Source organism: Ochotona curzoniae, unplaced genomic scaffold (assembly GCF_017591425.1).
Source record: "Ochotona curzoniae isolate NIBS_2020 unplaced genomic scaffold, NIBS_Ocur_1.0 contig_430, whole genome shotgun sequence".
Classification (NCBI taxonomy): domain Eukaryota; kingdom Metazoa; phylum Chordata; class Mammalia; order Lagomorpha; family Ochotonidae; genus Ochotona; species Ochotona curzoniae.
In genome coordinates, this window is record NW_024466219.1 from 23265429 (window position 1) to 23292898 (window position 27470).

The 27470-nt window shown below is 38.0% G+C and overlaps 1 protein-coding gene across 1 annotated transcript in view; it reads right to left on the reverse strand.

The window, feature by feature from the left end:
* USH2A (usherin) overlaps window positions 1–27470 on the reverse strand; it is a 617249-nt gene that overhangs the window by 239007 nt on the left and 350772 nt on the right. The window contains exon 37 of the mRNA XM_040985311.1: window positions 15668–15847. Within this exon, the coding sequence (XP_040841245.1) occupies window positions 15668–15847 (180 nt within the window). The remainder of the gene's footprint in view (window positions 1–15667; window positions 15848–27470) is intronic.

The window sequence follows — 27470 nt, forward strand, 5'->3', positions numbered from 1 at the left end:
GCTCTAAGCTCATAGAACGCACTCCACAGAAGAAGATAAAGACAAGACACACAATAAGTACTATCGATTTTAAGGATCCAAACTACAGAAATGAGACATCCCCAAAGTTACCACCAATGTAATGAATGAGCGTTTGGGACACAAACTCTGCTTAGGAAGAAAACCTGTATAAAACTAAAATGTTGTAAAAACAATCCATCATTTACTTCTTACTTTAGTGATTAAACATTTTAGAGTACATGACTGCATAAGGAATAAGTTGATATACTTGTTCTTTACTTTGTTGGGTCTATACTTTTAAAGGAATCCTAAAACATCACCATTTTTTCAACAGCATGAATATTCATCAATTAACATTGGTACAAATATTTGTCAACACTTCTATGATACCCACTGGGCAGATTTCACCTAGCTCTAGTAATTATTCTTCCTGGAATGGAAAATGGCCCCCACGTTCACTGAGCATGCTTTAATTACAATGGAAAGGAGGCTAGGTATCCCCAGTTACAGTATATAATAGGAGTGATAGAGAAGGAGAGGGCAGGGGTGGGTCAAGGGCACCAGAATAAAGACAGAGCTGAATACTAATTGCTATTGACCATTCTGAGAAAGTCTCCACTTCACATTAGCATCCACAGGAACAAGGTAATGCGTATCTACCTCTACTTCCCCTTGTGGCGTAAGATTAAAGAGTTGCTTAAAATTATAAGACAATTTCAGTGAATTTGTTCACTAGGAAACATCAGACAGACTGAAGTCACCCTGTTAATTTAAAAATACCCCAAAGCTCTGAATGATGACGCTTAGAGTGCTCAGAGAAAAATAGGACTTTGAATTTCATTAGATACATTATTTGTTCAACTAGGATGTGGAACTGTCATTTTTTCAGACTAATTGGAGGCCCTGAATTTGGCGGTCATAATGCCCAGAAGAATTCTCCTTATTATATTTGAAAGCATCAACTAAATTTGGTTCTTATTCCTTACAGAAGCTTCATAGATTTAGATATGCTAGTTCCAAATATGTGAATTTCTCTTAGTATTTCTATCACTGATTCTTAGTATGTGCATTATTTTTAATATCACCATATTTATCCAATTAGCTGCCAGGAAGCGTAGAAAAATACTTTTACTTTGCGTATCTGAGCCATTTATTTAGAGTATATCCTCAATTGGAAAAAATAATTAGAAATATATACAACAAAAATTAGTCAATTAATTCTATCGTATGTTTGCTGGAAATATTGTTCCTTTGCTTTGTTTAAAATAATCCCTTGAGGAACTTAACCTTTGTGAAATTAAAAACAGATACGCTTAGTAAGGTTAATAAATAATTTTAACAATAAATAAATTCTAGATAGGGTCAAAACCACTCTCTTTAGGAAAAGTGAATCAAATTAGCCCTGGTTGAATTCATCCAGCAAGAACAATAGCAAAAGTGAAAAACCATTTAAGTAATGCAGAATGTAAATTTCCATAATTTAGAGCAGAGCTGTTTCTCAATGACGGCATTGAATCTGCTATTCCAAGAGAGAATCCAGTAGCTGGAAAAAAAATGATCCTTGCATTGTTGACACAATTTTATTCATTTTATGATTGAGGAATCAGAGGGGATTGATCCTAAAAAGTCACCTTAACCATGGAATTAGATCTAATATTCAACCTGATTAATTTGCTGGATTTTGCCTTAAAATTCTCAGTTTATGGTTATCTCTTAGGAGCCGGATGTCTGTGTTCCTACTCTGAATTCATGTGTTGATCTTCACCACCCCAAATTACTAATGAAAATGGGATCTTTTTAGGTGCTTAGGGCTTCAGCCTCAGCCCTTCTGACTGGAAAGAGCTACCTTCCAAGAGACCCAAGAGACGCTTTGTTTTGTTGTGTGAGGTGATGATAATAAGATAGTTTTGTATAAGGCAGCAGATTTGAATCTCCTAATAACGTAATCTTGGATGTCTCAGCCTCAGAATCATCAGAATCAAACTCCTGTTCTCTGTAAGCTCCCCAGCCTCTGATATCTTACTGTAGTATCCTGAATGTACGAAGGTAGTGTACCTCTCCTGGAGAGGCCATTCATACTTCCTAGCAGAATTTAAACACCTAAATACTTCAATGAAATGATTTGCACTTAAAAGTATTACTGTCACAATTAAAAACCTGAGAATAACAAAATTATGTTCATTTGACTGGAACGATGATTAACAATTATGCACATAGGTTCAGTTACAGAAAAGCTATAATCAGTGGTAGGTCTTTCTTCCCAGCATTTTACCCACATAGTTGTCCAGCATTAGGTTGCTATCAGAAAATGTGAGACCAATATCAACACATTTGTCAGTTTAAGAATATGAACTTGTGGAAATTCAAAAGCCTAAAATAAATGGATTGATATTCATTGTCCCTCTTTAATCTCTATAGAGATATTTTGAATACCTAAATTTGAAGAGTAGCATGGGGATCACAACAGAGTTTTGTTTGAAATAAGAAAGTAGCTCTTAATTACCCAAATATATATGATAAGATATATAAATGAAACTCATTCTTAACTGTGGACAGTTATTGTTAAAATGGCTATGAGTATACTGCATTGCTATAATAGAGGTTCCTTTCACTTTAAAAATTCAGTCACAATGTCCATCCAGACTGCTATAACAAACTATCAGAGCTGGGCAACTTGCAGAGAACAGAACTTCGCTTCTTGCAGTTCGAGGTGCTGAGAAGTCTCAGATTAAGCTAGCAGAAGATTCAGCGTTTCCTCTAACGTCACACAGCACAAAAGGCAAGGCGTCTTTGTGGATCTCTTAGTCAGGTCACCAATCCCACCCATGAGGACTCCGCTAGGTGACGTAATCAGCAGTATGCAGAATGGGGGCGATGTGAACCCGCTGCTGCCAACCCTTCTCGCACGCGGTGGAAGAAGTCGGACACAGCGCACACCATCTTGCGCACTGAAGCGCTTTCCCATGTCAAGCCTTATCAGCCTTCATCTCTTCCACATCAATGCCTTTTTGCTTCCTTAATTCTTCTTCTTTCATAGGTGAAGAAACTGAGGCAAAATAAGATTGCATAACTTGTTCAAGGCCATATGGCTAGTAGGAGGGGAACGAAGCTTTGGTTTTGAAATTCACACTGTTAACTCATAGGATAATTTGCTCATGTAGGCACAAATATGGTAGGCATACACATTGGTGTTACAGATAAACAGAGGAGAGACAGGTGTCACTTGCATGGATATTATTTTTATCCTCTGGACTACTGTTTAATCCTCTCAAGAAACATCCAGTATCATATTTTATCAGCAAGTAAGAATTTGCAAGCGTTATTTTTCCCAAGGAATTAAACATTGACAAAAAGCTAAAAGTCAAATTTATATGATCAATAATGTTTTGTTTGAGTATGAACCTAGGTGGCATAGGAGTAATAGAGAAGGCATAAGAAATTGAGATTTAATCCTTTTTACAACAATCTCTCAAATGTATTTAAACCTTACAGATTTTAAAGTATTCTGTATCCTTTCGATAGTTCCACAATATGACAGTATCTGGCCATGTCGCTGTCAGACATAGTAACAGAATTACTGTATATTTAATAAAAGCCTATTTTTTTCTCTCTCTCATTCTCCCTTTTTATCTAAAATCCTAATTTAGTTGTTGTTCCCTTAGGTACAAAGTACACAGTTCATAATTCATTTGAAATAAAATGTCAGTTTAGATTCTTGTTCTTCTTTGATACATGAGGAAAAAAACAACATGTACATTTCAATTTCTTCCATGCCAGAACTATCAGGAACAACCCCCCGTTGTGCTTCTCAAAGACTTTGGTGTTAAATTAAACATCAAGATTCAGAAACTGTAGGGAAAGATATTTCCAAGACAGAGAGAACAAACACACGAGACAGGGCGAGGCAGCAAGCGCTTTTCCTCAGTCAAGTGACATCTCCCAAAGAGTATCTTTGATCCTCAAATTAGTCCTCACTTACAATTTATTATAGCACAACCAGTCCGCTGTTTTCTTACAATTGCTTTTAAGACAATTGCTTTGATTATAAAAAAAAGAGATTTCTGAGTTTAATTTTTATCCTAATAGTGACAATAGTTCATGTTTTGTACTTCTTTATACGTATATTTATATATGGATATATACACACATACATATATACACACATATGATTTGATTTATACATATATATGTATAATGCTTTATATTCTTTAAGCAAATATTTGAGAACCTATTGATGTGACAGGTGATCTCTGGGGACACTCATCCTGTGCCTAAGACCATAAAAAGATGCTATGAGGGCCCGGCACAGTGGCCTAGCGCCTAAAATCCTCGCATTGAATACACCAGGATCCCGTATGGGTGCCAGTTCAAATCCCTGCAGCCTCCCATCTGGCTTCCTGCTTGTGGCCTGGGAGAGCAGTCAAGGACTGCCCAAAGCTTTGGGACCCTGAACCCACATGGGAGACCTGGAGGAGGTTCCTGGATCCTGGCTTTGGATCAGTATAGCACCAGCCATTTTGGTCATTTGGGGAGTGAATAATTGGATGGAGAATCTTCCTCTCTGTCTCTCTTCCTCTCTGTATATCTGACTTTGCAATAAACATAAATAAATCTTTTTTAAAAAGATGCTATGATTACAAAATTCCTTTCCTAATGTACAAATTGGGGCTTTCCAAGGTCACATAAAAGGAAAACAAGACGCAATGGGTGGAGGATAGGTTGACTTTTGAGTGTTTGACAGAGTTTGACATGTTTATGAATTTAACGATACTAACCAGCCTCAAACCTTTGGCTGTGGTCATGATGTCAGCTTTCTGTACCCTTTCTTGGCAGGCCAGAGGACAGAAATGGCCAGTCCTGTGATCATTCCAGAGAATGAGTTCCTTACGTGCTTGTACTATTCACACTGCTCAGCCCTTGGCCATTCCACTAGTGAACGTGTGTTCTCAACCAAATGTGATGTATTAATCTCTTCTTGGAGAACCAGTTTTATCTAAGAACACAAGGGTTCATTCCATTCATCCATTGGCTTTCTTGCTTCTTATTTAAATGAGGCTTTACATTTTCTCCCAAATTAATAAAACTAAAAATTTAAATCCTATCCCCCATTAGGACACCAGAAATGGCAGATAGTATCAAATACTGTGTATAGTATGTACATACCTATGCTAATACACTAAAGATCAACAAAAAAATTATAACATGCATTAATAGCAATTATGCAACTATGTTTTTCTCTTTCTCAAAGCATCTTACTATACTTTCATCTTTTCACTTAAAGGAAGCATTTTACAACTTTGGTAGACTGGAATTATCAGTATTATCACATACACGAATTTGGCCATTTTTAAGTAAAACAAGAGTCACTTGAATACCAGCTCTGCTCTATTGCCATAACTGTTCCATTGACTGAGACTGTGATGAAGTGCCTGGCGCACAGGTAGCACACACAGCATGGATATACAGGACAGAATGACAATCCCCGTCCTGAGTGTGACAACGCAGGATGGCACAGAAATCCACCGCGCTACATAGAATGGCATGCAGTTGTAGACACACCAAGAGTTTACCTACGGAATTTCCATTTATTTGGTTTGGACCTTGACCAACCATAAATAACCGAAATATCATAAATGAAATGATAACAGGGAGCAGCTCTGGTAACTATTACTATTTTCCTCCTGCATGTCTGTAGCCAAGATAAAAAGCCAAGAGAAAAAGCAGGAGAATGAGGAGAGAGAGGAAGCATGACAGAAGGGAAAGAGAAAAGAGAAATGATAAAAATAATAAGCTACAGACATTCGTTTATTATTGTTATTATTATTGCATTAGTTGACTTTTCTGTGTTCAAATAGAATATTTCAGACAACTTCATATGGGGAAAATGTTGGAGGTGAGCTCACAGTTTCACAAGATCAAGTCCACAATGAGATAAGCCCACTGTTTCAGCCCTTGACCAGAGCAGTCGATGGTGATGGCAGCTTATGCCAAAGGGTCTGATGACCAGCCAGCTTGGCATTTATAATCCATCCTCTTGCAAGAACCATATTCCTAGGATACGTGATTCAAGCCCTCCCACTAAGCTCATCCCTAAATACAAACAAATTAATTAAGAATTATCTTTTTTTCTTTAAAATTGTACCTGAGTAGATAAAACACATACATAAGATACTAAAGAACACAGTACAAGCTTTAAAATAATCATTACAAGTTGAGGGGGGAAGGATGATGTCAAAAGGCATATACTAAATTTCCCCACATTTCTAGCTTCACCTGTTTTGAGGAAATTAAAAACGATACATATCATAGTGGTTCTAGTGAATGTGCAGGGTCTTGTTATTATCTATGCTTCATTAGACTTTATAAGGCGAGTATCTTTAGACTTGGGTTGATCTATACCCCTTCATAGACGTATGCTTTCTAGACATACAACAGGGATTTTGTTGATACTTCAAATGAAAAGAGATTGGATATATGTTCTCTAAATCTTTAAGCTAGACGAAGAATTGTCTAACTTTTCTAAGAGTATTTACACAGGCAGGTAAATGCTCACAAAATTTTATGCAAGTCAGGCATAAAGCCAGTCTGTGATAAAAAGAAAAAATAAAAGACTAAAATATTATTTTAAGAAAGAATGCAAACATTTCTTTAGGGCACCAGAAGAATTCACATGCACTTCAGGTTGCTTTCAAACTGCAAAGCCAGTTAGCTAGACATGACTACTTTTAAACCTTAAAGTTATAGATAAACCTTTCTTCCAAGATAAAAAACATAAAGACTTATACTTATTCTCTTAAAAAAATCTAATTTTTAGTGTCAATTAGAATTTAAAAGAGCAATACTTCTCATCTTTTTCCCCTGGTAAAGAAGGGAAAATGTGATTTTAGTCTCTATTTTTATTATTATTTTTGGTGTCTGCCTTGCCCCAGGACGCTCTGAAGGCGGCACTGAACTGGATGTAGGGGGGTTGCATATATCTATACAATCCACAGGAGAGTATGCAAATGTGAAAGCCGGCAGCCCCTTGCTAGAGGCTTGTGGAGTCCATGGGAAGTGCACTTCAAAGTTCCCTTCCTCCTTCTCCATGTCTCAGAAGTTCGTCTTTTTCTAAAGTGTTTTTATAAGCAGAAAGTTCATTGTCAAGATAGTGAACATGAACAGTAAAGAAAAGTTCACTAATCAAGAATTAGAAACGTATCATTGCCTTTCACTTGCAATACGGACTTTTCCAGACACACGTACACACACAGTTGTCCATACCCGTTCACACAGTGGCCGGAGCCATCAATTCCAAAATGTGAAGGTAACTGTCTTTTTTTTTTTTTCATAAATGTATTGGAGCACATATCTGAAACAGTTTCAAATACTATGCTTCTATTCTCATGACATGCTTGGGAGAAAGTGTGGGATAAACTAAATGGCCTATTACTTGCTTTCAAAAGTACAGTATTATTTTTATTAAGAATTTAAATAGTTTGTATTTGTGGAATCCACCTGCTTTATTACCTTCCACAGGGTGGATTTTCCCGAGGAAAAATAGCAGCACATTTGGAAGATATACACTGAAGTAAAACATTATGTACAACTATGCTAAAGATTCATTTGAACTGCAGCTACAATAAATAGCGTAGCTTTAATACACTGTAGGGAAAGACAGACCACCTGTGTGTGGGGTGGAATGTTGTTTTAAGGGAGCCCATGCCTCACCATCCTACATTTTTCTTGTGGCTTTTACAGTATAAAAAGCAATTAATCTCCTCTTTCCTTTGATTCTGTGAATACAGTGATATAACATCTTAGTCTACTGTCTACTTCTTTTTCCAACCTACAGTTTTTTTTTAAAAAAAAATACATTCCTTTACTCTCTTAATGTTTCAGATATCTCCTGGGCACTTGCGTATTTAAGTTCCTGCTTACATCTTGCAAATAAATCAAAGTCTATATGGAGCAGGTGAAAAGCCCTTGCTGTTGGGCTGTGTGTGTGCACATCAGCAGAGGCCCACACTTCTCACAAAGCCTACAGCATTCTAAAGAGTAGCCTCTTGACACTGAATAGGTAGAAATTCTAAAGGTGTCGAAATATTTTACACTTCTCAGCATCTCGGGTCTTCGAGCAGGAGAGTAACAGAGGATGGTGGCTTTCACTGCTTCATTTTGGGTGATTGGTTAAGCAGCAAGGAATGAAAGAATATTCCAGTTTCCTAAAACTCATACAAAAACGAATTTACTAATTCATCTCATGAAAAATCGGTTATTACTTCATCCTTTTTGCAGTATTATTGACCAAAAGTTATTTGCTAACTTTGAAAATGTCCACATTTTAGCTGCCTATTCAAAGGCATTGCATGATTTATGAATGAATAAGAGAGATTTTAAAAAATCTTGATAAGAAGATAAAAATATTAACTAAACAGTATTTATGGTATACATTTATTAGTCACATTGGTAGTACTCAATAAACATGTAAAATTACTGCTATTCAAAAGCAGTTTCAATGTTTAAGGAGTTAAATATACTAAACAATTTTATTGTGAATACACATCATTTACATGTATTAAATCATCACATTGTACTCCATAGATATGTACAATTCATTAAGTAGCAATAATTGTCAAACAATAGTCAAAAAATATCATTCTCTGAATATTTAGCTTTTCTATTTAGTGAGCATTAAAATTTTTTAATTCTAAAACTTAAGTTATTAAAATCTATGTATTTGAAAGATAATCAGGGAAATATTTGAAATAAAGTTTCAAATTTCTCTCTTTTTGCTGCCTAAACAAAGCTAGGAAAGTATTTATGAATAAAATATAGACAGAATGAAAAAATATATAGATAAGCATAAAATTGTATCCAATACATCACTTGATATGAGTTACAGAAGAAAATTCTATTATGAAAAACATACCAGGTTGGCATCGAGACACAGTAGGGTGAATTGCTGCTCTAGACACCAAAATCCAAGAGGAGCCTTGGTTCTGTTCCTGGCTGCTCTATTTCAAATCCAGCTTACTGCTATGCACCTGGGACAGCAGCAGCAGATAACCCAAATGTTTGGGCCCCCACCACCCACATGACTTCAACGTGGTCCAGCCTCAGTTACTGAGGCCATTTGAAAACTGAATCTTCAAACTCTTCTGTAAATCTGCCTTTCAGTATTTAAAATAAATCTTTAAAAAAAGAAAACTTTTCTGTCCACGGATATCAAGTTATCTAATGAGAATATGTTGTAAAATATTGGCAAGTTTTAATTCAGATATGAGGTAGGGAAAGGGATCCAAAGACGATTTCATGAAGAAATCCACTTCTTATCATTCTTCTTTACCTCCACATCCAATTGCATTGCGCCATCCCTTAGTGAGGTATCTGGACTGGCCATGTTTATGTCAACATTGTAAGTGGTAAGCATAGGACTACACAGGGAAGTTATGCGATATAATTTTGCTAGTCTCTTCAGCTTGTGTGAAACATACTGCTTGTTCACTTATTTTCTGCATATAGAATTTTCCAACTTATAGGGGCCAAAAAATTTGAGCCAAGTACTCAGTATTGACCAAGACAGGCACTGAGCTAAGCACCTCATATACATGATAGTACATTTTCTAAATGAGTCTGCCAAGTAGGAATTATTGTCCAGCATGATTCACAAATGACCCAAATCTGTGGCTCAGTGATATCTGTTGATTTTCTCTGAGACATGCAGTCAGTGAGTTAAAACAGGTAGATTTTAAATCTGCTTTTAGCAGTGGGCATTGAGGCTGTCACCATGCCCGCATTCCAGATCAGGGTGCCCAGCTTTGGTTTCTGATTCAAGTTCTTGTTTCTAACTTCCTGGTAATGCAGATCCTGGTGAAGCCTTGAGAACCTGGATTCCTGCTACACATACCAGATCCAAATTGCATCCAAGATCCTAAACGCAGCCCTGGACCCAGAAGTCCACTGGGCAGCAAAGGAGCAGAATTATTTCTCATTCTAACTTACTTGTCTCTATACTTGAACTGTACAGCTCATGAGTTAACTATTTTTTAAGGATCATGTTTCCAGGACCCAAAAGTCTATGCTCTTACAATGTGCCCAATTGATTGAATTTCCCTCTTTTCCTCCCTTGTGGTTTTAGGTAAGGAGAGGGGTCAGGCAAGGAGTCTACAAAACCCCTGCAAAACACACCACTTGCAATCCCTCTGCCTCCCTCCGCTTCTGACTGTGTCATAATACCTTCTGAAAAAGCTATAGTCTTCTCCTAACCCTGGTCATTTTATGGCTTTTAAATTTATATCAATTCTCATCAGTATAAAGGCAGAAATAAAAAACTTAACTTGCAGAGAATAACTGAATTAAATCTACAAACTGAAGTGGCTCTGAGTCCTGTCCACTGCTCCGTTAGAGTGCTTCAGCAAAAAAATAAACAGACAGAAATTATTCCTTTTGGAAAAATAGAAAACTTTCACAAAAAATCTGTTTCCAGTTCGTCAGTATGGAATTTGTCACTAATCATTTTAAACTATGCCCTTTTATGCTTCTTCTGTCTCTTTTAGCTCTCTGAGTATTTCTTTGATGTAACAAAGACAGTTTCAGACAAGATTTCAGTTCAACTGGAAAAAAAAAAGGTTTAAGTCTGGAGGCAAAATGCAGCATATTTAAAATTTATATACTCTGTAATGCCTTTGTTCTGAACTTGAAGATCCTGCAAAAGTTCTAAGCTTCTTTGCCTGTTTCTCTAAACTCATTTGTTCTTCCTTTTCTTATTATCATGCAACTGTGACTTTAACTAGTGGTTCCATCATTTAACTACATGCGGAGTCATGGCTGACCCTTTCTGATCAATTGCCAATCCATACAGGTTTGACTGATAAAAGAGCCAATTAGATTTAAGCAAATTAAGGGACATCACCAATGTCAACCACTTATTAAACTGAATGCTGAATTCCATGCATACAAAACACTAATGCACTGGGCCCCATTAAGCGCTGAAATCCTAACCCCATTAGTAACTCCAGACCTTGAAGGGGCAGAGGCCACAGGAAAGTTTCATATTTATGGATTAACATTTGGATTCCATTTTTATTTTTTTAAGAATCTTTTTCCTAGAACTCTTGAACCTGTACCACAACGCTATTCAAGAGCTCGAATTAAATAAATTTGTCACTTATAGGAGCACCTTAATGCTAAATATGAGCATTAGGCTATTACAAATAAGCTGCAAACATAGTAATTGTAGAAATAAAAAAAAAAGCCTAAGTTCACAGAGGTAGGTGACAACGTGCTACATAATTGGGAAGAATAAGAGAGAGAAACTCTTCCAGCTGTGCAAATAATATTTTAAATGTATCTTTAAAATTAAAAACATATGCTATTTGGCTTTTGCCACTGTATATCTATATGCTAAGTTTTTTTATAGCATTGACTCCATTATTTAAAAAAAAACTTGAGCTTATAACACATTTTGTAATCAACAGATTTTTGTCTCAGAAAAAGAGATAGATAATAAAAAAAAATAAGAAGCTTTGTAGTCATCAACTAAGAGATGCTACACCAGGGTAAATTCTCCATGCCTGTTCCTTTACCTTTCCTTACTACTTTCCTACTTAAACTATGGGATTTTCATCTTGTACTCATCTAAGTAAAAGCAAAAGCTACGGTGGTGAGAAATCAAAGTCATGAGTTACAAAAAACCTGAAAATGTTTCCCATCTCCAAGACTCTAGCCCTCTTTGGAGTATGGCCACTTGATGACATCTGGTCAACCACAGCATCCCTGTATGCAGGACCACAGGGAACAGAAAAGGTCTCGTTCTCACAGCTCATGTCACAGAAGTTTGCTTAGGCAGAGATGAGGATGGAGCAGACCTCAGAGATGATACATTGACAAGCTAAAACTAGTAATTAAGCTATCTTGACAGACTTATTGGTTCATTCATTCACCTGTTATTTATCTTGCACCTACCATGTTTCATTTTGGTCTAAGTGATGAAGACAAAAACATGAATAAGAAGTAATATGTTACGTAGAATGTTATAAGCATTGATCATGACAGTAGGATTAAAAGGCAATTTCAGAATGTGGTTCCGTTCTGGGTTACAGAAGGGTCCTGGTGCAATAGAGAAGCTTCAGATGCGCTGCTTTCTAAGGCAAAACTTAGAGGAATAAAGGGTGAGAGCTTTCAGAGCATATTTGATATCAAATATTTTATCAAATGAAAAGAAACATTTTTCTTTTGGCCAGATTTTTTGTTACTACATTTTAAAACCATACTGTGACACAAACACAGCTAAGGGTATTATCAGTACAAATCTTGCATAATGCAGCATTGAAAGACACTAGGAATTCAACACCACCTTTAAAAAAAAGCTAATATTGAAATCAGGGAAATGGCAATAATGATAACCACCCATATATAATGAAAAATAAATAGCATTTAGAATCTTCTCTGCCCATAAGTTGGTTCACTTCTGTAAATCGGTTCATTTATTATTCATTTCAGTATGCAACACAGTTCACTGGACAAAGATATGGGAGATTTCTTTAATAACTCTCAGTACTAATTTAATTCTACTTAAACACACATATTCTAGTGAATGCCACATGCTTTTCAGCATGATTTTCATGTGTAAATCAGGATAATATGTTTTCAGATCATTAAGTAAAAGGAAGCATGAACTAAAACCTATTTAATCAATGAGGTATCACCTTTAAACTGCCACAAGGTCATAAAAAAGATCATTTCAAAGCGATAAGTTTCTTAATTGTAATCAACAACAATCTAATGTTGAAAAAAAAGATATTTCCCGATGTCTATAATCAACTTGAGTACTCCTTTGTTTGTTTTTGAAGATTTTTTTTTAGCTCTTTTGGTGAGGGTCTGTCTCAGAAATTTTGGATTTCTGAGAACATCAAGTGAGTGAGCGAGTCGGGTCCCTCGAGTGAGGGCTGGGAAGCATTATGGTAATGACACATGTCAGCATGGACTGAGCAGAGATGAAGACAAGCCTCAGTGACACTTTTTCTCTGCTCTACAATGTCCACATAAAACCGTGTTCTGGTCTCTTCATTTGTACAGCATTAACCCTTATTTGAACAAACCTGCACCGTGTGAATTGAGGCAGAAATAGAAGCTTGTCATTTGTAACTGAATCATCACACACACATATATATATCATACATCATCACATCACACATTGTCAGGAATATGAACAGTGAATTCAGTTAGCTAGTTTATGGATCTGTTGTGAATTATTATAAATCACAAGCAATCTCTAAACTAATGTAATTGTAATAAAGTGGATATAGAATTCGCTAAACATTCCCCATATCCTGCAAAAAGGTATTATTATGCACCTGAACAGCTCTATGGTGCCACAGATTGGCCAGGCTGCTCCTGGAGGGGCCACGAGGCACCTGGAGTGGGCACGGCCCTCCTCAGAGCACCTGTGTTGGTGTCAGACTCCACACCCAATTCCTGCTCCTGTTAGCATAACACCTTGGTAGGCGTTGATGATAGCAAGTTATGGGGTTTCTGCCGCACACAGAGAAAACGTTGTCTGAGTTCCTGGCCTTCGGGCAACTGAGGAACGAACCTGGCTATGCGACCTTTTCAGCACTGTCTCTCTCACATAAACAGAAAGAGAAAAATCCCTTCAAATCTCCATTATAGTGCTGATTGCTTTGTAATTTATGGATAGGAGTAACTGCTATTATGGATTGAAGTTTAGTCATCACAATTATCTAGTACTTTCAACATGAGAGTCAGAGTGAAAAATAAAGAAATGAGTAGCTAAAGGGGACCCTTTTTGTTTTGCACTGTCTTTGTCTCAATTTTTAAATGTGCATTTTTCTAAATTCAATTAATCAATTTTTATTATTCACAGATCCAGTGTGTAATTAACTTGAGTCAATTAGTCTCCAATGTCTTTGTTTAAATTGTTTTTCTTAAATAACATGGAATTTGCCAGAATTTTAAGAGATTAAGTAAACCTCTATTTATGAATTTTTGTTTAGGGTTTATTCCTATTTTATTGAAAAGGCAGATGTACAGAGAAAAGGAGAAGGATCTTCTACCAGCTAGTTCACTCCCTGGTGGCCACAACGGCCATAGCTGACGAGATCTGAAGCCAGGAGGCAGGAGCTTCTTCCGAGTCTCCCACATGGATTCAGGGTCCCAAGGCTTTTATTGGGCCATCTTCTACTGCTTTCCTAGGACACAAGCAGGGAGCTGGATGGGATGTGGAGTAGCTGAGACATGAACCGGCGACCATAAGGGATCCCAGCATGTGCAAGGCGAGGATTTAGCCACTGAGCCATAGCAATAAGCCCATGAATTCTTAGAATGTCATAGAAGGTAGATAACAGAGGGTGGTCTTCATGATACTCCACATATGTATCTTTTCTTGGGGGAGATATTTCATGCACATGGCAGATTCACCCTCTCTTTCCTCCAGTGATTAAGCATTTGACGCTCTTTAATTCTCTGGGATAGGAGAGGCCTGCATCCTGCCTTTCACACTAGTACTTACAAGGCAGGAACATTCTCTGAATCTAGAATTCATAAGTTCCTGCAAGCTGGGCTACTGGGCAGATAATGGCTGTCCTGAGACATTTTCCCTCAGTATTTTCAGGTAACATATATTCCTAAACATTCATCCTGAGAATCAGGCTCTTACCTTTTTTTTTTTTTTTTTTTAAGTCAGATTTAGAGAGAAGGGAGAAAGAGCGAGCTTGCCTGTGCTGGTTCACTCCCCAAATCACCACAATAGCAGGAACTGAGCCAATCTGAAGCCAGGAGACAGGAGTTCCTTCTGGGTCTCCTGCACAGGTGCAGGGTCTCAAGGTTTTGGGCCATCCTCTGCTGCTTTCCCAGACCACAAGCAGGGAGCTGAGTTGGAAGTGGAGTAGCCAGGACAAGAACTGGCACACACATGAGTTGTGGCACTTGTAGGCAGAGGATTAGCCATGTTAGCCATTGTGCTGGGCCCAAGAATCATTCTGTTGCTCTTTTGAGACAAACATTGTATTTTAGAATCATTTGTACCAGATATATTTCAGGGTCATTTGTACCAAGTCAAAGGAGTTTTCTTTGCAACAGTTATTTCCCAGAAATTGTGAAACAGGTAGGAACTGATTGTGATAAAAGTAATGATAATTTTGAATGAGTCAGGCTAATTTGTAATGCAAATAGTTAAAGTAAAACTTTCCAGACTATATCACGCAGGTACAATGTAATCACTATGACATGGAATTTAAAGGTGCTTATGCAGTGGTTTGAGTAGAGTTTTCTCATTCTCTCTATTAACTAACCATTGGCCATCTTAGTTAACTAGAAAAGCTTCTTCAGAAGATTGGGAATGACAACCATTTGCAATACAACATTAAGGCTCAAACTTTGAATCTAAGTTAAGTCTCAAGCAAAAAACTATCCCCTGATATTTTTAATGTGCAAAAAGTTAGGAACATAGATGTACACATACACACACAGTCGGGGGGATGAACGTAGTCTTAGTAAAACAATAAAAGTATGTTAATGAAAGTGTCTCCACCAAACAGAACAACCAGAAATGCAACTGGATCTCCAAGTCCTAAAGAAATGAATTTCAACAATAAATAAGATGTTGAATGGAAACTTAGTTCTCGGGATTCATATAAAATGGAATAGTTGCCATTTTTCATAGACTTACCCCCTGGAGGCAATGCAATCTCTGCAGGCTCACTTGTCAAGCTGCCTCGGCTATTTGAAGCGTTCACCTGCACGGTGTAGTTACTAAAAGGAACCAGTCCATCGATGAGCACCCAAAGGTTGGACTCTTCACTGCTGTGCAGGATTCTTGTGCCATGTAGAAGGGTATAGTTACCACCTGCTGATTAGAAGCACAAAGATTAAAATTAGTGAATATGCAAGTACTCATCCATGCTATTATTTAGTAATTCTGTTGGACTCCTGCACATACTATCCTAAGCAGAACTGTGACATGCATCTCATAACATTCCTTGTGCTGTCACCAATGCAAATGCTCTTGATTTTACAACCTGTGAACAAAATGTTACACGGATTCACATATACAGTTCACCCATCAATCAAAATCAATTGATCAATAGTGTATGCTATACATTCCATATATCATTCCAGGAAATAGTTTCTGCTCATTTTGATTCAGAGTTCAGTTGCTTTTTCTTTGTCTAATGGCCTTTCAAATCAGAAGTGGCCAGCACAGCCTAAACATCAAGTGGATTAGGAGATAATATAGGTTCATTTTGATTCCAAGATCTATTTTTGTTTTAACCGTGGGAAAATGCAGAGGCTGCTTGGCAATAAGAAGGATCGCCTTCACCGTGTATCCTCACCAGGAATCAGAACCACCATCCTTTCAAAGGGTTAGCAAACCCATTCTCAAATCTCAGCAGGTATAATGTATAGGAAAATTCTGAGAATAGCACTGTGTGTTTTTTGTTTGTTGTTGTTCTCTCCCTTCCACACCATTGAGCTATGTTCGAGGTTAAGAAGAGTTAAGAAGCAGGGTTAAGAAAAGGGCTCAACAGAAAATTAGAGAATTTCTTATACTGTATGTATCAGATGCTTTCCTGGAAATTTTAAATAAAGCTGCTTCTGACAAAATATTTCTTAATTTTATCCAAATTTCATAAAGGTAGTTATTTTAATTTTGAAAGGTTTATTTATTTACTTAAAAAAAGTTAACAGAGAGAGGGAAGAACAGAGACAGAGAGAGTTTGTATCTGCTGGTTCAATCCACTAAATGGTTGGGGCAGCAGGATCTGACCTGGGTAGAAGCCAGGAGTTAATAATCTCATTTTGGGCTCTCGTATGCATGGCAGGGACCTGACCATGTGGGGCATCCTCATTCATTTTTCCAAGGACATTGGCAAGAAGCTTGGTTCAACGCAGAGCACCTGGAACTCTAACAAGCACTTCAGTGAGTTGGAGGTATCCCAAATAGTGAACTAACCCATTGAGCTGCAATGTCTGGTCCTTTAATTATTGTTAAAATACAGGAGAAAGGAACTGCAAAAATACCAAGATATAATGAAAATGGCCTTCTTTCTTGGCTCAATTTTTTTTATTATACATATGCTTAATGCTTTCTACACTAATTTTGCAAATGAATTTTAAAAATAGGGTATTAGATTTCCAGGGGAAAGGCAAGCTTACCCGAAAGTCCTGCAGCTATTGATGCAAAGCATATAGAATGAATGATTAAAATGTAAAAGGCGGACACACAATAAAATCAGTCTTTCACACAGATTTTAAAGCTTGTAATTATGGCTAAAAAAGTAATGTAGTTTTGTAGCAGAAATACAGTGCAAAGTAAAGAACACAGATTTGATGGTGGGAGTCATGCGTTTGACCTCATCCAAGCATTTCCTAGTGGTGTTCTCTTCGTAATATTATCTAATCATCTGAACCTCTGGTTTTCCACATGTGACCCAGGAATGATAACACTCACTTTGCGAAGCTACCGTGACAGTGAAGGAAGGCAATTTGTTTACCCGACTAAATCATCCACAGAAGCTCAAAAGATAGAACGGTGTTGTGATCCCTGCAAGTGATGCCACCAAGATAAACATTTAGGACTGGGAAAAGGTTAAGAATTATACCACCTTGTGGTATCCTTAGTGCTTATCTATCCATCGCTTGTCCTGATCTGATCATGTATTACCAATTACAATTGTACCGTTTTCCAATTATCAAACAATGCCACCTATCCCAACAGGGTAAACATTAAACTCTAAAATTAATTCAGATTAAATATGATAAAGACGGTCCTACAACTAGTTATGAACACTTTCATTAAACATAGTCTACACAAAAATGTAAAATACAAAAAATAAATATAATAATTTATAGACAGAGAAATATGTCATGTAGCAAAAAAAAAACTAATAAAAGTAAGGTATTCTTCTTTGTCAGACCACATACAGGGGGCTGCATGGAAAACAGAACAGCCCAGACAGGAACTGGTGCCCATATGGGATCCTGGCAGTGCGAGGTGAGGATTTAGCCATTAAGCCATTATGCTGGGCCCACTTCTATTAATTTAAAGCAAAATAAAGACATTCATAACTTGAGGAATTATTTCAAGATCTTAAAATGGGAATACAAAGTGGTATTCTTTCTGTGTTCAACCTAGAATAACAAGAAGTTCTGAGACTGCAAAACAGCCTTGGATAAGCACTTAGGTATTAAAAAGCTATTTTGAAATGATGCTATTTTAGCTGTTATAGGTTCTTTGCCTCTAATGAGTTTGATCAAACTGAAGGTTACTGATATCCAACTGTATGAAAGAAGTAGATTCCACAAGGTGCAAGAGAATAAGCCCCAAATGTATAAGATTTGATTCCTTCACTCAAGAACCCCAGTTATAATTAAATGCAGGTCCCCGCTAAGCATTCTCTGAGAACAATTACATTGTCAACATCTGAGATCTCTTTCTCGTCCCAGGATATTTGGCTCCTTGGAAGTATTATCAGTTACAGCTGAAACCACTGCTGCTCTTGTCACATGGCCAGTTGTAAAATTTCAAAAAGGTCACGTTATCCTACAGAGATTCGGGCAGGTGTTCGATTGTACCTGAGGTAGTGCAATAGTGCACACTTTTTACAGGATGCAAAACCTCAAAATGGTGACAATTCTAAAATGAAAATATGAGGGCATAGCTCTACAATGTTCAGCCCAGTGCAAATACAAGACCAAGGAGTAAACAACATGATTACAAAACTGGAAATGCTTTCTTGCTTGGATGTTGTTTGTAACAAATTTTGAGCTATGAAGCATCATTGTTAGCTTTGAAAATGTCATGACAGGTGTAGAGATATTAAGTATCATTTTTTTTCTATGTTTCCCAGATAACAACATTAATACATGTAATTATACAATTAGTTGTCACATTAAGTTCTAGTTATAGAACAATGATTACTCAGTGATTAGAAGAAGTATATAATTAGTCAATAATTATGAGAAGTATGCAATTACATAACCATTTTGCTCGGCTCAGGAAACAACTTGTCTGTGTCCTGGAACCATGTAGCTGGATAAGCCTAGGGTTCTTTCACTTCTGCAAACGTAGTTCAATTCACAGCCCTGCTGCAACGGGCAGGATTTCAGCCCTCAGAGCCATTTCAACATCTCCAGGTTTGAAACCCAAGCCGAGGCTATAGATTGCAGCATTCATCCTTCCTGTCTCTTTTTTGGAATTTCACCAATTTGACTTTCTAGACCCCAGAGAAAGGTTCTTAAAATGCAAGTCTTCAGATTTCCTCCCTGCCAAGGGTCGTGCTTTACCACTTTTCACAGCACACATTTTGCTCTCAATGGGCTGGAAAATGCAGTCCAGTTGGACTCAGCCTCAAAAAATCAAGCGAGAAAATGCTGAAGTGATAAGCATTTCCTATCGCAGGCCCCCAGTCCTGACTGGCCGGCCTCAGCCCGCCTCCGATTTGTGAGTTTAAGTGGGTGTTGCAGGTCTGTTTCAGCTTCTGTGTTCTGGAACCATACATACTTCCCTATATCTCTCCCTCTGCACCCCTGCCACCGCCCAACCTCCAGGCTCAGAGATTTTCAATTCAGTTCCTCTTGTCCGCCATTTGCATCTTGGTCTGGCTTTAAGAATCGCACTAAGCTCTGCAAAATGTGGTGGTCTACATCAGCACTTTGATTTTTACCTGTATCCGCATTACCTGAGTGTCCAACCAGAGACATTCACAGGTCTGAGTTCCACCCCAGACCTAAGGAGCGTGCATGCCAAATGGGGAAGACCAGGAAGCAGTGGTTGTTTAATCTATAATCAGGTTGGCCTTAAAGCAATGATCAAAATTCATTTCCTCTACTTCTAAAAGTAACAAGATAACATTTGACATCCTTATTAATGATGCCTTTGGACTCCAGCTTTGGGCTCTGCCGTGTTTCCTTCATTAGTGAAATAATGCATCCAAAGTTAGTACAGAACTAGTGTTTAAACCAGAGCTATCTTTGCAGACTACAAAAATATCATACAGTTGTTAGATGCCTAAAAACATTTTTTAAAATGAGTACTCTCATGGCGCATCTGAGATCAGTAACTTCAGGACTCTGATTTAAATATATTCTTTCTCTCCCTGTGTCTGACCTGAAAATTCTTTGTATATTGGCCAACATCATACTTCAAAAGGAAAAAGTAAGTTTTATATAGATCATGTGAAAATTTTAAATAAACTCCTCTCTGCTGTTTCAGGATATTCCACATTCTAAAGGGCCTTTGAAGAGGTTAATTTATTCAGTCTCACTGTCCTATGTTATTATAAAGAAAAAAATGTTAAATGCATAAATAATGAAATTAAACTACCTATGGCCTACAGATTTGACTGCAAAAACACATTTCCTTGAGTCTTCAACTATTAAGTTCAACTAAAATGTCGATAGCATTAGTGTACATTTTTAAAGGTGCAACTTTTATTTTCAAAGATTTCTTTGTTTATTGGAAAAGCAGGATGGTTGCAGGAGAGGAAGACACAAATCTTCCATCTGCCAGTTCTCTCCACAAATAGCTGCAATGGTTGGAGCCGGGCCACACAGAATCCAGGTTCCTACAACTCTTTGAGCGTCCCCTAGATGGATGCAAGGACCCAGGGACTTGCGCTACCCTCTGCTGCTTTCATGAGTGCATTAGCAGGGAACTTTGTCAGAAAGAGAATGTCCTGACTCAAGTTAGAGCCATACGGGACTCCGGATTCACAGACAGCAATTGACTCACAACACTATTTGAAACTGTTTGTTTGGTGAATATTAGTGTATTTTATATGCAATTTAAAAAAAATAAAAGCCAGCATATGTAGGTATTTTTACATGAGTGGCTGAAGGATGCATAAATGATTGCTGTCCCAGGAATATCATCTTACAGGGCTCTCTATCTGAAATAACATAAGTGGATATTCTTTCTCATTCCTGTTATAATCATTGTCACAAGAATTTGAATGCACCATATATTCCATAATTTTCTTTCCTCTGTGCTGTGCTGTCTGACCTTTTCAATATTCTGTAATTTGACTGGCTGGCCATTTCAGTTCTCTCCTTTTTACAGCCTTATTAACTTGTGGGAAAGAGGTGAAATGAACAGCCAATCAGAATACATAATATTGCAAAGGTCAGTGCAGTGCTACACAGCATCATCACACATGGAATACTCTATGCCAGACATTAACATCCTGATATCTTATTCATGTGAAAAAGATTGTAACAAGAACAGAAAATGGCACAACATGAATCTGTTCTCACGACAAAGACTATAATGAGAAATGACAGCGAACAAACCAAACTGATTCTTGTTACCTTGTGAGGATTTTCCATGTCAGACCTGGTCCTGCTTTAACTTAGCCTTTTCCTGAATCCAATTACACCTTAAGGCAGAGAAGGTGTTAACTAATTTTCCCACTCCTTGCTGTAAAAAGCAAATGCTCTGCCTTCCTTATACAGAGGATTTCACTTCAGTCTTGCTCAGTCCCATCTCAGTCCCACAGAATTCTGCCAATACTCAAGTCAAAAGACAATAGGGGTGGTCCTGTAGACCAGGGCAAAGAGGTAAGTCAGTACTCTGATAACAGCTAAGAAGTCTAGGGCATTTCAGATAGCATAAATTAGTGTTAATTTATTCTTCTTTAAAATGGCACTATGTATGCATATGTAAAATATTTACCAAAAAGCAAGACTATTCAAATCACATCATTCTAAGCTATTCTCAGATTGGTAGGCATTTAAAAAGTTTCACTCATTTATAAAGTTTCACTATTTAATTATATATGTGGTCAAAGGAATCTTCTTGGCCATAAGTTGTTGCCAATCAGGAGATATTTACTGGTACACACCTACCTGGCTGTTTTCTCCACAGAGCATTTTGAAACAGAAATAAGTAGCCTGTGACTCATTTAGCCTTTGCAAAGGACAGTGCTCTGTTAGAGAGCCATGGCACTCTTCATCGCCACCCTAGTTGAAATAGTGGTTTTAACTCATTGCAATCTACTAAAAATACTTTTTTGATTTGTCTTAATTTTAAAATTCATTTACTTGAGAGACAGAGAAGGCAGCAGATGAGCAGACATAGAGCTCCACCCCAAATATTTGCAAATGGTTGGGGCGGGTGAAGATGGGAGCTGAGAACTCAATGTAGTTCCCCAGTGTGGGTGGAAGAGAAGTGAAGACTTGATCCATTCTTGTTACCTTCCAGGATCTGCATTAGCAGGAAGCTAACAAGTCCACTTTAAATCAGTCATTTTGCTGAGATGACAGCTCAAGTTTGGGGAATTAACAGAATATGTTATAGGATGTTTAATAAACTCTTCAAAAGAACATTCAGAAACATTTGCCTGGAGTGCAATCATGCAGGACCAGGAACAACTGTCTACACACCAAGGGTATATTTGTTTAGCTTGCTTTGATTTTTTTTTCCAATGTGTGGGTAAGACTATGCCTAACGTACATATACCCATGAAAGTATTTTAAATCAGTGTTTCAAATCATTTTCTTAACAATAAACAACTTCAGTCTAAATACCATGTTCGGATGTTCCTAAATGGACATGATTTAATATCAGAAAGGAATGCTGAATCAGAAGGGATATGCAAATCTCTACACCCTTTGTTCATTATTGCTGGGAACCTAAAATTGCACTAAGACATAGACTCCATTTAAAATAAGTGCACACACACACACACAGAGGATGATTTCAGAGACTCGTTATAACAGAATGATCTGTTTTCAGCACTGAAGTTGTAATCTGAAATACAAGTTCTCTTTCTCTACTTTGACCTGTTTTTCACTGTTTTGGAAAACCTTCCAAGTAAACTATTGTCATTTTCTGCACCAGCTAAGAATTGCTGGGCACATGCTCTATCGTAGGTTGTGGCCTTCTGTTTCCCAGCCAAACAGTGTACATGAACCCAACTATATTATCGTTACATAAATGTCTCCATTCTGATAGAGACCAAAAAACACACAATGCAGGAAACCCTTGGTGTTCCTGATCCCATATCACTGCCCTTTCTTCACTTAAAGAATCTCTAAAATTCTTATGTTACTGGGATATACACATTGGAGACTACTGCTTCGTTGGAGCAGAACCAGTACTAGGGAAGGACAGTCTTATTATCACAAGCTTAGCTCACAGCAATACACATTTATGATCTCACAGTTTGCATGTGTCACAAGTCTGGACTAGATTCCTGCATTCTTGGCTTAGGGTATCAAAATGTTTTGCCTAAGACTGAAATTCCATCTCAAGAGTTTGATGAGATTATTCTTGGAAGAAACCTCTCCAAGTTTCTGTGCTTGTTGAGTAGTACACACTTTCTTGCAATGCAGACTGGAAAGTAGTTTGCAAGGAGCAGCTGATCTCACCAGCTGCTGCGGGAACCTCACTTGCTCCATCCAAACCTCCCCACTGGTTTTCAGTTGCTTCCCTGCAATCACCTTTATCTCATGATATCACTGTTAATAAAACTACCATGCTGACATACCCAGTTCCACCTAACACCTGATGCCATCATATCCCCAATCTCCAAAAAGGGCAAATAAATGGACAATACCAAATCCTATCCCCCCAACCATCCCTTATGGATCTATAATTAAGCCTTGTACCCAGGCATGGTTCTACATACCTGTGGTCAGTATAATGGGAATGGACCAAATCATATAATGTCCACCTCTCGTGTGAGCATATCTGAATTCTTTCTTGTGTATGTACTTTCACTTTTAATGCAAATAAATCTTACTTTTCTGCTGGCCTTTACTTGTGTCTTGTCCTCAAATTCTTTCTTATGCCAGCTCTAAACACCTGGAGTCAGCCATCCCGAGACACTTGTGAACTGCCAGGAAGGAGGGGCTCAGCTTCTTGCTCTTCTTGGTTGCCAGCTGCTTGTTGGTTGAATGTCACCCTGGTTTTCTCCTCTTTGAGCCACCTCAACAGGTCCATGAGCTCGATCAGGTGGAGAGATTCTCCTAGCTAGATGAGTTACATCAGTATAGTTTTCACCATGGAGAAGACAGCATCCCCAACTTACTACATTATGTTAACTAAAAGCAAACCATTGATTTTGACTACACTCAAGGGGAGAGGATAAAGTGAGGTCATCAGCGCTACAGGTGGGTGAGTCCACCCAAGCTTGCTGAGATCTTGGCCACAGCTTCAAGTGGGTGGCACAGGGACTGCCCAGCCCTTTCCTAACTGCCTGAGAGACTATCAGTGAGTAACATCTTCCTTGCAGGGTCTCTCCAAGACAAGGAGAGGTCAGGGAAGGATTGAAAGCATAAGACCCTTCCAAAAACCTTTGATGTGTCTTCTGCTCCCCTTTCAAGCAGCACCCCACCTCCTGGCCCTCTGTCCTTCCAAGAGGTACTCCACCTCCTGGCCCTCTGTCCTTTCAGGAGGCACCCCGTCTTCTGGCCCTCTGTCCTTTCAGGAGCACCCCGTCTTCTGGCCCTCTGTCCTTTCAGGAGGCACCCCGTCTTCTGGCCCTCTGTCCTTTCAGGAGGCACCCTGTCTTCTGGCCCTCTGTCCTTTCAGGAGGCACCCCGTCTTCTGGCCCTCTCCTGGGAGGTGCTTTCCCCTTCCCTCTTCTTTCTACAACCACCTGGTGACTTTGCAAATAAAACTTTTCTCTCTGATCCAATTTCTAGCTCTTAATTTCTATACTACACTGAGGAAAGAACCCACCGAACCTTTCTGGTAACTGCGGAGACAGGTGGAGTCCACATGTACAGTTTCCACACTGTGGGCATGAATCTCCAGCTAAAAATGATTTGGGTACAAGTTGTGAACTTCGAAAAGTTTCTTCTTTTAAAGCAAAGTGAATCAATTAATAGCATCACAGAATTATCTTGCCAAATATATATAAATATATATATATATATAGAGAGAGAGAGAGAGAGAGAGAGAGAGAGAGAGAGAGAGACAGAGACAGAGAGAGAGACAGAGAGAGAGAGAGACCTGGAAATAAACTAAGAGAACATTAACAGAAACCTTTTGCAGGAGTGGAACAAAGTAACACATTGACTTTGAAATCTAACAAGAAAAATCAGGCAAACTATAGCTCAGGGCAAATAGTTGCCTACTCTGCTCACACAAACAAAATACAAACCAAGGCAATCCAAAATTCCATCTAACCCTCTCCAACCTGAAAAAGAAATGAATTAAATTAAGCCTATAGAGAGACAGGAAAAGCAGCCAGGATGGCACCCTGCTGAGCACTGTGCTGAGTTCTGAGGAGAGCATGCTGTTACCAGGACTGGGAGATGCCTGCGAATGAGAGGAACAGGTACAGCAACTCCCAAGGGTATTTAACAGGATTTTCGAGTAAACAGAGAAACTAGATTCGCCAGAACTCTGCCTGGTGTATTTCTTTCCACATGCCTTGTCTTTACATTCAGAGATACAGCAAATTGAGTTTAGGCAAAAGACTAACACAAGAAAGGAAGAGAAGGAGGTTTAATTCAGATCAACTGCAAAATCTAGACAGAGCTACCCTTATAACACACAAGCAATCTGAATTTGAAGGAGGAAAGAACATACTGCACATGCATAGACATAACTAAAGGAAGAAAGGATTCTAACCACACACACACACACAAACACACACACACACACAAACACACATAGGCCAGGAAAAGAAATGATACTGAACGATTTCATTATCTTGTTTTGTGGTCAAGATATCCCTGGCTTACATCGGAACATACAGGTTCCAATTCCAGCTCCCATTTTTGATTCTGGCTTTCTGCTACCATGAAGCAAGAATGGTAGCAGTAATGGTTGCAGCAGTAAGATCAAAGCACAGCAAAGCCAAGACTCAATTCAGGCACTCCAACAGAAGTGGGCTTTCCTATCAGCGACTTCACATGATGCACCATGGTTCTTGCTTCGGAATTTAGATTTTTAAGGATCTATTGATACATGAAAACAGGAAAGTCATGAAGTTAAAAGTCTTATGGACACGTGACTATAGATTGTTAATCAGGTAAGTACATCCCCCGGGGATTACAAAAGTTTACAGAGTGAAAGAACGACTTCGGGTCAGTTAGGGATTCTCCTTTAAGCTGTCTCTAAAATCGTTGGGATTCCCTACAAGCATTATGATTTCCAGAGCAGTTGAGTGATGATCCTGTGGCTAGTTTTAGAGGGGACAGGGAAGAGGGGGTGTGTCTGTCCTGATGTATCTCATCTGATGTATAAGCCTGTCTTATATTATTGGTAGTTTCCACTCAAGTCTTGCTTCTGTTTTCCTGATAGTTCTTTGAACTGAAGAAGTAATTCTCTTAGGATAACTCATCTTTGTCTTAATAAGCCAAATTTTGTTATGCTCACTCCTGAGAAACCACCCATAAATTGAGAAATCACCCATAACATCTGAAATCATGTTCATCATTAATTACCATTGTTTATTTATAGGTTGTGGAATTTTAGCAAATGCTGTTTTTCCATATTACAAGAATTTCTAACTTACCATTCATGATTTTTATAAAATCAAAAGAACCATGAGAGGATTGAAATATGAACCCTATTTTAATTTATAAACAAGTATGATAAAGCCAAGGGTACACAAACTACTATCTATACTATAAATTTGGCCAGTTTCCTACTTGTGAAAAAAAATTTTATTAGAACACAAGCACTTATACTTCCAGGCACATCACGTTCTACCTGCGAAATGGAGTTATTACGAATGAGAACGTATTGTTTGCAAAATTGAAAACATTTATTTTGGCCCTTCAGAGAAAGCATCTGAATTAAACTCTTCTGGCTATTACCTCTTAAAAATGCTCCGCCTTTCTGAACAAAAGAAGCCATTTGCAACTTCTCTGCTGATTCCTTGAGTAAATGTTTAAGAGCGGAACAGGCTGTGGGAAAAGAACACTGTTGATACGGCTATGTGACATCACTGACTACCTGCACTAATGCTTTGAGCCTCTTTCATTATTTAGTAATCATAAATGCAGGTCACAGATTAAGAAAAAGCATGAAAAAAAAAGTTACAGATAGCCCTCTAATTCCACATAGTCAGGAAGTTTGCCAGGGGAAGTTCAAGTGCACAGCTAGGGTGATTATAATACCTGCTATTCTAATGGCCGAATAAGATTGATCAATCAGTAATTAATGACTCCTTGGTTGAAAACAGGAGGACCTCACTCTTTAAATGGCTTCTAAAATATTTGCTGAAACTTGCAGAGTCATACGCCTTTCAGAGGAAACTCAGACATAAGTAATTTGCCCAGAACATGAAATACTCCCTCCTTACAGACCCAGGGAGGATAAATAAATGGTTAAATAAACCTAAAGTATTTGCTGCAAGTACCAAATGCATGGCTAACATTGCTTTGTAATTTGTGTTAAGGGAAAAGAAAAGTCACTTAAGTGTACCAAATATTGCCTTATTCTAAATATTTAAAAATACATTAGTGAATTATTTAGTTGTGCCTGTGCAAAAATTTGGCATAGGAAACAAGAA